The sequence below is a fragment of the Anopheles ziemanni genome (assembly GCF_943734765.1).
Source record: "Anopheles ziemanni chromosome X unlocalized genomic scaffold, idAnoZiCoDA_A2_x.2 X_unloc_5, whole genome shotgun sequence".
NCBI classification, from domain to species: Eukaryota; Metazoa; Arthropoda; class Insecta; order Diptera; family Culicidae; genus Anopheles; species Anopheles ziemanni.
In genome coordinates, this window is record NW_026689818.1 from 582473 (window position 1) to 595366 (window position 12894).

General features: G+C 43.9%; 1 protein-coding gene across 1 annotated transcript; it reads right to left on the reverse strand.

Annotated features, from left to right (window-relative positions):
• Nucleotides 1-270: 270 nt before the first annotated feature.
• On the reverse strand, nucleotides 271-1029 carry LOC131292356 (leiomodin-3-like). Its single transcript, XM_058320812.1, has 2 exons — nucleotides 673-1029; nucleotides 271-588 (listed from the first exon to the last, which is right to left on the reverse strand). The coding sequence occupies exons 1-2, from the start codon at nucleotides 1027-1029 to the stop codon at nucleotides 271-273; spliced, it is 675 nt and encodes a 224-aa protein (XP_058176795.1).
• Between the last annotated feature and the right edge of the window lie 11865 nt (nucleotides 1030-12894).

Sequence of the window (12894 nt, forward strand, 5' to 3'; positions counted from 1 at the left end):
CTTCTATATTCTTTACTATCCGTTTCCTTTCACACTCTGACTAAAACTCTACTCTAGTACTGCTCGATGCTCCTTTTATATCGTACCATTTCCTTGCTTTGCTTACTTCATCATTTACTTTCTCAACTTCTAATCGGTTATAAGATTTTTGCCTACAGTGATCTGGCTTATTTGAATCACTACTATATCTCCTAGTTTGTACTTAGTCGGTTTCCTTGCTCTCTTCTGTACTTTCTCTTTTTGTTAGGAATCGAAAAAACGTCGATTGCGTTACGGTGGCGGCCACGGCTCCTTTTGTTCTGCCGGTGCATCCATGTCACTCGTGTTCTTGTGACTACTCGCAATTTCCAAAACAATATCCTCCTCGGAGCCATATTCGTTCGACTCCTTATCACTATCATAGCCCTCATCATCTTCGTCTTTTTCCTCCTCATCCTCATCATCTTCAGCATTCTCCAAGCTCCTTGGTGTAACTATTACTTCCCGTCCTCCAACGTTTGACTTTAATACTTCGTTATCCTTCTCGGTACGGCGCTTTCGGAGAACTTCCATCTGCACAGCGTACTTCGTGTTGCGTTTTGATTTTTTCTAGAGGAAATCCATCTCAATTAGCTGAGCTCCCGTTATGTTGCAGGCTCCCTTCAACAAATTAAAATTTTTGGTAACACCGACCAATTGTTGTTCACGATCATCGCTTGCTTCTTTCGCTTTCGCCAACTTATCAGAAGCTTCGTGCAATTCTCGCTCCAGTCGCCCATTCTCTGACGAAAGCACTCGTACGCGATCATTCTGCTGACTGTCCTTCAATTTTTCTTCCAAAAACTGGATTTTCGCCACACACTCAATCAGCTTCGTTTTCTCCGCCAGCCGATCCTTTTCCGAGCTTCTCAATAGATCACGCTCCTTCTTCAACTTATCTTCCAATCCGGTCAGATCCGATCGTAGGTCCTCTATCTGCTTATCTCGATTTGCGATGATTTCACCCTGTTGTTTCATCTTAAACTCGAGTTGTTCCTTCTCGTTATTCATCGAAAACCACGCACCATGCACTGCTGCGATTGTTAAAACTTGATTCTTTTGACACTGATTTACCTGGTGTTCAAGATCACCACTGTTAAAACACTTGGGGCTTTCCTCAACACGTCTTCTACAATGGATTGCTAAATGTCCGAGCATTCCACAGTTAAAGCATTGACGTATTCGCTCATAATTTTTCACAATTCGCTTATTAATTGGCTTTCACAAATTTTGGTCAAACTGCTTACTCTGTTCTATTGGCTTATGGTGTACTCTTTCTGTTTTCCTCCGTGTTGCACGTTCCATCAAGAGAAGTTTCTTCTTCAATTCTTGAACAGTTTGAGCCTCATAAAGAATAGCTCGTACATGTGGGTGTCAGTAGTGACACCATCCGCGATATATTCGCACAAGCTGGTCTCATCCAAGCTAATTGTTCTCGCCAACTGTTGCATAGCATACACAAATTCCAATACTCCTTCGTTACTCTTAATCCGCCGAGATTCAAGTTCTCTATGTACGTCCCGCGGTCGCACCACCACGCCAAATTCGCTTAACAATTCTTTTTTTTAATTTGGAGAACGTTGTAACTCCCGATAATGTTCTTAGGAAACTTCGTGCTGTTAATCAAAAAATGTTCCAATTAAATTTGATCAAAATGCAAAGAATGCATTCCAAACCTTGAAAGACATAATATCTTCTAATGATGTTTTAGTTTTTCCAGATTTCCAGAAGCCATTTGAACTGACAACAGATGCATCAGATAAAGCACTAGGAGCTGTGCTTTCACAAAAATGTCACGACGGAGATAGACCAATAACCTTCATTTCCCGAACTCTTTCCCAAACTAAGGAAAATTATGCAACAAACGATAAGGAGATGCTTGCCAGCGTGCGGGAACTACATACACTGAGAAATTTCATATACGGAGCAAAAATTAATATCCATACTGATCATCAACCATTAACATTTGCTTTATCACCGCAGAACAACAACGCAAAGTTGAAAAGATGGAAATCATTCATAGAGGAACACGATTACCAGTTATGTACCAACCAGGACGATCGAACGTCGTAGCCGACGCCCGATCCAGAATACAAATTAACTCACTAACACCAACCCAGCACTCAGCTGATGAAGACGATAATTCATATATCCCTTCAACAGAAGCACGCAAACAGCAATAATAAGCCCTTTACCCAAATTTAAAAGGCATATTTTCATTGAACCACATTTTACTACAGATTTTATCAAGCATAAATTCAAAAAAGTTATTAATCCAAACGTAATTAATGGAATTCATACAGATGAACAAACAATGGGAATTATCCTAGAAGTCTATAAAAATCTTTACAATCCAAAAACATTTAAAGCTAGATTTTCTCAAATACAAGTCGAATATCTTTGCGACGTAGAAAAACAAATTGAAGAGATTAAAAATATCCATAATTTTGCACACAGAAACGCTAAGGAAAATTCATAAAAATTCTACTTCCCCGGAATAAGAAAATGTATTCTAAGTATTGTTAAAAATTGTAAGACATTAGAATGTGCAGTAAACAGCGCCGCCCTTGCAAGGTTGCCAAATAACCGCAAATTAGCTACCGGTTAGCAGCCGCCACAATTCGCTTCGATTATTTCCCTTCGCGATTGGTTCTCGCCACTCGCTTGTAAGCCGCAATTGAGCAGGTGTATGAATCACCGCAGCGTTTGGACGGTTCAATTTACCGGTTGAAACTAGCAATTGTATGACTGAAAATACTGTATATGACTGGAACTTGCCAGCCCAAATTGTTATAGACAACGAATGTACTTTTGTATCGAATGTAATCGAACAATCAATATTAAATTTAAATCTTTGAAACTCCAGATCAAATAGAGAGACGTCATTCGACCATTAGAGAAATAGAGAGATGTACGAAAAAGCTCAATCCAGAGAATAGTATTATAACATTAGTGCAACAATCCGTTTATAATTTGTATAGCGATAATCATACTATTCACTCATTTATAAAGGATACACCAAGAAATGTGTACGTAGGAGAACGAACAGATGATCCACAAGAAAGAGCAAGAAAAAGAGAAGAACAAATGGAAGAATACTCGAAATATTCAAAAAGAATGAAGAAAAAATCAAAGATGAAAAATATAAAGACTATGAAGAAAACGATTATGTAAGTTACACGGCAGACGACGGTGATCACGTGGCAGGGCAACGTGACCACGCCAGTCAGCGACCGCTGTCCACCGTGGGAATCGTCGACGAAGCAGACTACGCGCAGCAGGCCCGGACACCGACCAGAGAACCGGACACCGACCAGACGCTGACGTGGCGGACCTTCGTGCGCGACCGCGCCACGACATAATTTTAAGCTAAATTTGTAGTTAGTTCGTTTCCAACCACCGACTTAAGGGCTCACTGTCGAGGTGGGGTCATTCCGGTCAAACGGTGTGACGGCGTGAACGCCTGGAATACTGGCCTCCTCGTGGTGCCACTGGACCCCCTGGCAACAGGGGTGACGAACAGAGATCTGGGTGGGATATCCGCCCTCCCGCATACTACCAGAGTGAAACTCTCGAAGGTGTATTTCTATGTCTGCTCGGTAGCCCATTACTGTAGCATTCTTGATCATGACTGGACGGGGTATGGTAGTGTGCCGCAGACGGAACGGGCCTTGTAAGGTATCTTTAATCCTGCTTTTTGATATCTAGCACTCTGGTCTGTTTAGCCTCTCCGGAGGTTAGGATTGACCCTATGTCAGCGGACTGGACCGCGAAGACGTAGGGAGTGTTTCGGAAGGGACTCACTCTCCTTGAAGATTCACGCAGCAGAAGTCGCCAGAGCCTACGAGTGGGGGCCCCGACTGATGCGTTCGCCATCGAGCGATCTTCCGGATACGAAGGAGCTGCCTTGTGCTTTTCCTGGGGTTGCTGGTCTCGGCCAGCAGCAGAACGGTAGATCAATCGTGGCACCTACAGGCACGTTCAGTGCAGGCACGAAAGTGCAAGGAGGGCACGTCAAGTGCAGAGGAGAAGGAGAGCACGCAAGTGCAGAAAGAGGGCGAGAAATCGCAGAACGAGTCAGCACGCCAAGTGCAGTAAAAGGGAAGAGGCCATGCCTCAAGAACAAGAGCAAGTCCCCATTTTCGGGTTTTTAGGAGGTATTGGTGTCAGATAAGCCAGCTGTCAGATCGATCTCCTGAGCCGCTTAAGTTGCACTGCACCGAGTCCGTCGCTTTAGGCTTGGGAAACATGACCCTGGTAGGCAGGGGGTACCTGTTAGTCCTTTAGCGACACGCGCTTTCACCCTTCAGGAGTTAGTTGCGTGCCACAGCGTCCGTAAACTGAGATTTTAACCTAGGGACAGAAGCCCTTCCATCCATGCTTCTACCGTGTAGGTGCATAGCGGGATGGAATCCAAAGGGCAAGAGGAGGGAGTATGCTTGTTTCGTAGTCCGGGACATCGGGACATCGAGCAAGCTGAACCCTTGTCCAAAAAAACCACCGACTTAAGCGGTAACAAAAAAAAAATTATATTTTTTTATAAATTTGTTACGAGTAGACTCATAACTTGTATATGAAAGGAAGAAAACAAATAATAAACGCGAAAGTCGTTTTAACATAATAAAAGTAAAGAAGAATCATCCAACGTATATAATCGATGCAAACAATCGAAAAATTCATAAAATGAATCTAAGAAAATAAGGAAAAAATATCAATACACTCTTTAAAATTCTTTTAACTATCGTTACAGAGTGATTACAACCCTGTTGATCAAGCTTATAGTAGCAGATATAAGCATATATGATTTAAGTAATAATCCCTTAGCTATAATACCAATAAGTAAAGCTAAAGTTCAAATCGGATATGTAAGGACGATGCATCCAATCGATTTATCATACATAGAAGAAGCAGTATAATAGTATAGTTTGATTAATATAAAAGCTAGAACGCCTTTAAGGAAACCTTTAGAAAGATTAGACCGTTTACAAACAGAGAAAAACGATGGGACACGATCGGAAAAGTTTGGAAGTGGATCGCAGGAAATCCAGACGCCGACGACCTACACATTATTAACTCAACGATAAACTCACTAATAGCTAAAAGCAACAAACAAGTAGTTATCAACCAAGGTTTAAATGAACGACTCTAACAAATAACCGAAGTCGCCAACAAGGTTATCAACATCGAAAATCAACGTATACGTAACGCACCTGACAGAGATTCGTCAATTAATCCTGTTATCAAACATGCACATGCTACAAGAAAAATTAGAAGTAATTGAAGATGCCATCATACATGCCTTCAATAGTTTTAGCCACCTGTTTGACTACAACGTCTCCATCCCTGCCTTTCGTTCGCGTCTTAACAACTCTCTCTTGTAATCTATCCCTCTCCTCCTCTCGTGATCTGTCTCGTTGTTTTAAGTTTAACTATAGATTTAAGAAACTTTGTATAGCCCGCGTCGCAAAAATTGTGTGAAAATAAATGAAATGAAATGAAATACTCGCGAAACACGGGATTCCAAGCAGCAAGCTACTATCCCTAGATGATCTAAACTCCATAGCCCAATTCCTAGAGAGTAACAACAATACTTACCGTACTCCAGAGGAATTGCTAGGGTAATCAAAAGCGCAAGTTGCTGTAAATCAGACGCATATTATCTAAATACTGAAGTTCCCCAAAGTAACCACACAAATGTACGAATACGAATACATTGACTCCATAATCCAGCACGAGAGACGGATTATCGTAAAACAAAATTTCGTAATACGAGATCGAACGCATGTATTCGAAATTAAGAAAAGATGCTAAGAGCAGGAAGATTTCCACATATGCCTACAAGTAAATCTGCAACAACCCACCAAATGCATAGAAAAACTCGTGAAACGAGAAGACGCCGAATGTCAATACGAAAAAATTTACATCCCCTAGTGGGACAAGGCCTCTCTCCGAAGAGAGTTTTCGGTGACCGAAAGACGGTATATTATAGATAGATAATATATATAGATAGACGGTATATTATAGATCGGTGGTCAGCCGTTCGTAATACCGGGGGGTGCCAGACTCGAGATTCGATCCCACACCTGTGGCGTGGAGTTTCCTCGCGCTACCACTGCGCCATGGGCACCCCCACTCGAAAGGATTGGTGAAACGCATTAATGACGCTAATATTCTCATTCATGATGCCATCGCAGAAGTATCATCAAATTGCAGTAATGCAAGCCAAGTATTGAACGGGTCATACTTGATACAATTTGAAATTTGCAACATAATCATCAACGGAAAAATTTATTCAAACAATGAAGCCATCATTCCCGGTAAACCATACCACTCGACAGCGGGAATAAAAGTCAATATAAGCGAAATTGAAGACAGACCACCGATGGAATATCTAAACAATCTTACGTTGCAACATCGAGAAACGCTACATAGTATAAATCTACAAAACAATTCCATCAAATGGAAAATTCATGCATTCAGAGGAACTTTCATGTTACTATTCATATACGCAACCGTAATCTGCTTATTTTTCAACAGAAGGAGAATGGTAAAAGTAAACATAAACCAAGAACCGCAACGCGGAGAAACATTCGTAAGCAGACCAACATCAATCCACGCAGCAACAAGACATTGAGGACAAAGTCATTTAAGAAGGGAGGAGTCAAGACAACGCCAGCGCATACATTGTGGACAACGCCATCGCATACATTGTGGACAACGCCAGAGCATACATTGTGAGTCAACATTCGATCATCGCGACGCGACCCCCGGACCACAACATTATGCTGAGTTGCAGCTTCCCATAGCAACGCGGACCGCCCGCATTATGCTGAGTTGCAGATTCCCGCAGCGACGCGGATCACCTAGAATCAGAAGACCGTGAACCAACGATCCAGATCGCGAACCGATCATCAGTTGGTATCCAGCATCCGAAACCGATAGTTGGGTATTAACCCGCACATATGTTGTAGGAAATAAAGTTTAAGTTTTTTTAAAACTCAAACACCAGCAGCAGTGCGTTGACTATCGCCTTCTTTGACGATGGTGCGACGGGAACGTTCATCGACCACCAGCTTCTCAGCCAGTTGAGAATAAAGGGTATCCCACGTCCTCTTTGTGTGTCCTGGACGAGAAACCATACCAGGGATGAAAAAGACTCAGTACAGCTTTCCCTAGGGATTTCAGGCTCTAGACAGGGCAGTCAAGTGTACAATTTGGAGAAGGTACACTCAATGCGTACTTTGCAGCTTCCGTGTCAAACGGTTAACCCAGGAAAGTTGGTGGAGTCCATCTGAGCAACGTGCCACTAGACGCTTACTCCGGACGACCAAGCATACTAATCGGAATGGACAGCTGGCACCTTGGACACCCATTGCGTAGTAAGTAACCATCCGATGGAGGCCCCGTGGTTTCCAAAACACGCCTCGGGTGGGTGTATATGGATCGGGTGAAACAACCTCGGCCAGCCTCGGCAATGTATTCCATGGCGTACATGTATGCCATTATTGGGACGAGGGCAAACTCGATAAGGCCCTACGCGATTTCTTCACATTAGATTCACTGGGCATCCAAGCCAATGGTAAATACCTGTTGTCGAAGGAAGAAGAACGCGCTTTAGAAATCCTTAATGCGGGGGTACAATTGAAAGAGCGACGATACGAAGCCCCCTTACTTTGGCGATATGAATCAGTCAAATTGCCTTGCAGCAAAACCATGGCCCTTAAACGACACGCTTGCCTGATGAAAAGACTAGCAGGAGACAAGGAGTTAGCCGAGTTAGCTATGACGTTGAAGATATGTGAGTACGAGAAAAAGGGTTATATTCGAAAGATGTCCCCCGAAGAATGTGAGGAAACCTCACCAAATGATTGGTACTTGCCAATCTTTCCAGTAGTAAACCCGAACAAGCCCGGAAAGTTAAGAGTCGTGTTCGACGCCGCCGCAAAGGTGAATAACACAAGCCTGAATTCGGCACTCCTAACTGGGCCCGACCAATTGGTGAGCCTCCTAATGGTTCTGCATAAGTTTCGAGAGGGCCGGGTGGCACTAACAGGAGAAATACGGGAAATGTTTTTCCAAATAGCCATGAGAAAAGCTGATCAACGCAGCCAGATGTTTTTCTGGGAGCCTAACTGGAAAAAGGACGGAAAGCCGCAACAATATTTGCTACAAGTTATGTCATTCGGGCGGCGTGTTCGCCAAGTACGGCTCACTACGTGAAAAACATAAACGCAGACCTGTAGCATGCTTATGCTATACAGCCTTAAAATGATGACAATGTCACAAGAAGAACCGGAACGATTCAAACCGAACATACTTTGTATCACAATGTCAATTCAACCAACTGACCTATATATTCGAAGACGAAACGCAAGCAGATTTTGGCCAATGCATCGAAACCAAAACAGCGCAACTCGCAAGCGCATCGCGACGCGTAAAGGCACAGTCACGCGAAAACAATAACAAACAGCGTGACCACCGCGAACGCTTCAAGCGGAAGAACTTTGAATAACATAAACACAAAGCGGAAGAACCGCCAAGCGAAATCGAGCGCATAACGATGCGACAAGAAAGATACATTCTTCAGACAAGATAGGAAAACCATTTATTAAAATTCAGAGGGCAGGAACACAAAGTAGGAAGTTAAACTTTCACCAACGTTACGTAAATAAGGAACAACAGAACTAACCAATCAGAAGACGAAATGATGTCAACTAACCCCATTGTACCAACGTAGTAATAATGAGTATAAAATAAAGAGATACGACAAATGACAGTGCAGTCGAGAAGTAGAGCACTGAAGAGTCAGAGTCGGAGTTAGACTCGGAGGACGTTTGTCGCGTATAAACGAACAGACGAGTCTAAGTTTATTTTCCTGACTGATCCAGCAGTAGCAGCTCACTCCTCACTCTGGGCGGCCTTCTCCCATCGTTTTCCACGTCTACCACAGACCGTTTTCAACATCAATTCCCCAAGGCAGCGAGTTGTATCAAGTTTGAACATTACGTAGATGACTTACTTGCCAGCGTAGACAGCCGAAGAAGTCATTCAGGTAGCGTGTAACGTCCGCCATATTCACGCTCAAGGGGGGTTTGAAATAAGAAACTGGCTGTCGAATTCAGCTGTTCTAATGGAGCAGATGCAAGGAAACACGGATACGGCACGAAGTCTGGCCATCAGAACAGAACCCTCACTTGAAAAAGTGCTTGGCATGTGGTGGGACACCACTTTAGACTGTTTTACTTTCAAGGTTGGAACGAAGCACGATGAGAAGCTAAAGCGAGGAGATCGGCTACCAACTAAGAAGGAAATGCTAAGTGTCTTAATGACAATTTACGACCCAATGGGCCTCCTGGGCAATATACTTATGCTTTTGAAGATAATAGTACGAGAAGCTTGGCGAGCAAAGTGCGACTGGGATGAACAAATCCCGGAAAAAATATCCCACAGATGGCTCCAGTGGTTATCGGTTCTGCACAACGTAAGCAGCGTCAGTATCGCGCGTTGCTATCGAACAAGGACAAGTGGTGGAAGTTCGGACGTGTTTTGTGATGCGAGTGAGAGCGGTGCCGCAGCCGTAGCTTACCTTCGTTTCGAGGAAATGGGCGTTATCGAATGAGCGTTAGTCGACTCGAAAACGAAGGTGGCCCCCCTGAAATTTATGTTCATTGCTAGATTGGAGCTTCAAGCAGCTGTAATAGGGGCTCGTCTTGCCGGAACCATAAAGGAATCTCACCGCCTAATGATAGAGAAGCAGTTCTTCTGGACAGATTCTAGGAATGTTATGAGCTGGATTCAATCTGATCATCGTCGATATAGCCAGTTTGTGGCATTCCGAGTAAGTAACATCTTAGACGTCTCCGAAATCAGCGATTGGAACTGGATATCAACGAAGGACAACGTGGCAGATGAAGCAACCATATGGCATCAAATACCTGTACTAGATATGTCCAGCCGCTGGTTCCAAGGGCCAAGATTCCTTTGGAGTAGTCAAACCGACTGGCCTACCGAGTGCGATAGTCCCGGTGAAACGTTAGAAGAAGCCCGTCTCCACTTGCTACACCCGTAAGAGCCCGTAAGAGTTGAAAGATTCTCCAATTGGTGGAGACTATTAAGGGCAGTTGCCTACGTGCACAGATACATTGAAAACTTGAAGAAAACGGCAGCGCAGAATATGAAAGTGAGTGGCCCCCTAACGCAGGCGGAGCTGGAGAGTGCCGAACGGACGATATACCTAAAAATTCAACAAGATGCGTACCCGGAGAAGCTCTGTGTATTGAAGGGTACCGACGTTGGGCCTTCTTGGGAAACTTCACTCCCGAAGTCAAGTTCATTATACAAGCTCTCTCCGTATTTAGATGAACAAGGCACCATACGCATGAAAAGCCGTATCACAAACTGCGAATGGGTGGAAGAGTCTGCCAAGCGTCCCGTTATTCTACCTCGACAACACTACGCGACTGAACTAATCCTTGCTTCATACCACAGAAAATATGGCCACATGAATCATCAGACCGCGCTCAACGAAATCCGACAGAAGTACTACATCCCTCGCTTGAAAGGTACATATGAACGAGTCCGTAGAAATTGCCAACTCTGTAAAATGCGCCGCGCCACACCTTCGATGGGAGATCTACCGCAAGCCCGGCTGGCGGCATACCAAAGACCCGTCACACATACCGGAATTGATTATTTCGGTCCCATGCTAGTGACCGTCGGCCGGCACTCAGAGAAACGTTGGGGAGTGTTGCTGACGTGCCTAACGACTAGAGCGATACACGTTGAAGTCGCCCATTCGTTGAACACCGACTCCTGTATACTCGCCATTCGGAACTTTACAACGAAGATAGGTCAGCCGGTGGAATTTATAAGCGATCGGGGCACGAATTTCGTCGGCGCTGCGCGAGAACTTCGAGAAGCATTAGAGTCACTAGACCAATCGCAGCTGATGACCGAGTTCGTGCAACCTAACACTACATAGACCTTCAACCCACCAGCTGCTCCTCATTTTGGTGGCTCGTGGGAAAGATTAGTACAATCGGTAAAAAAGACACTATCAGCCATCGCTCCCCCCCGCCAGCCCACTGATGAAATCCTTACATCGCAATTAAGTGAAGTCGAATTCATCGTAAATTCAAGGCCGCTGACAGATGTCCCTCTTGATAACGATTCTGATTTTCTTCTTACCCCAAATCACTTTTTACTAAGGAGCACTGTCCAAACCACAGGGTCCAAACCACCGATCGCACTAGACGACAACCCAAAAATGCTACAATCCTGGAAGTCATCCCAACAGCAACGGGCCGCCGGTCTGAATTGTAGTTCGGAACCCTGTAGCGGGCAATGTGAGGCGGGCAAAACATACGGAGCGGGGAAAGGAGGGGGATAACGGACAAAAAGGGATAGCTAGCGCCCGAGAGATTGATCCGAGGAGATCGCGATAAGCGATAAGGACTGATGAGGCAGTTGCGAACAAGAATCATAAGAATAAAGACTGGGTTTTTTTTAACTCCATTGTCAAAAGTAAGACGTGTTAAAATTCGGTTTAATTCTAAAATCTTTGCACTCGCAACTCACGTTGAGTAGCTTCAACAACCGGACCAGTCATTTTGACTGGTCAGGTACTTTTTCAATCAAATTTATTTCTAAGGCTAAAAACGCGTAAAAACCGCGGTAGTTCTAGTGTAAATAGAACATTTGTTTTATTTGTTCGATACGTCGTTACCATTTCGATTGTTCGTTCGTAACCGATTAATATCGGCCTCATTCTTCTTTGGAATGCTCGTGTAATTGCTCGTTGCCATGGCTAGTTGCTATGCTCGTGAACGTACTCGCGGCTAACCTCGGTGACAACAGCTAGTTTTAGATAAAAAGCGTCAGTTATCCAAGTGTTAAAACGGAGAAAAATAAAAAAGAATTTATTCCCGTATCAATGTAATGTATCAACCCGGCACTATTTTCCAGCGTTGACGGTAATGGGCGTCTGAACGTGTGGAATCTCAATCAAAACACAGATGTCCCGGTAGAGTCGGTTGTAGTAGACGGGCAGCCGGCACTTAACCGCGCCTTCTGGACACCATGCAGCAGACATGTCATGGTTGGTGCCGAAACTGGTCATATCTACATGTACGACCTAGCAAACAGAGTCGCCAACCCGCGCATCGATGAATGGAACAAGCTTGACGCTGTGCTGTATGATTTAAGAATGTACCAGACAAACAAGCTCGATTAGTTCGACTCAGTATCCCAATATGATGGCCATAATACTTCGCAGATCTCGTACCGAAGGCCGTTTCTTCATTTGACGATCATTATTGGTGTTTGCAGGGTTTCTTCACTTCACGGGCAGTTGCAGAAATTCGAGTGAAAATACTTTCGAAGCTTAAGTACAGTTTGTTGCACCATGAAAAACGGGATGGTGATTGCGTAGGAAAGTAGCATTGGCGTTACAAATATCATCTCAGCTTGGACGAAATATTTTCTCACAAAATACTGTACAGCTGCTATCGTGAATGCTTATCGAGGTGAGGATTTCCTGTTATGCAATAAAAAGGTTCCCAACAAACCGTCCGGGATTAACTTGTTAGTTATAGTTGTAGTTTGCTCTAGCTTTAAGTATGCACACAAACCAACACGTTCTGAGGTGAAAAAAGACATTACCATTTTCCAATCCCGTGATCTAACTCGTCTTGTTCGTACGCGATTACAATGCGAAATGAGAGCTACCTTAGTTACGGAATTCGATATTTTCCGACCAAACAAGAGATTAAAGCGCCTTTTGTGAGGTATTATTTGCATGCTAGCTACTATCTTGTTTTTCTCAGTCCAATCAATAACAGTTCGTTTACAACAGCATCCATTCGAAGTCTACATATT

What these genes read in the sequence shown, in the direction of transcription:
- LOC131292356 (XM_058320812.1), bottom strand. Translation starts at nt 1,029, where the DNA reads ATGAATAACGAGAAGGAACAACTCGAGTTTAAGATGAAACAACAGGGT. An exon ending in ATGATCGTGAACAACAATTG is followed by an intron (nt 589 to 672) that starts GTCGGTGTTACC and finishes GATTTCCTCTAG; the next exon opens with AAAAAATCAAAACGCAACAC.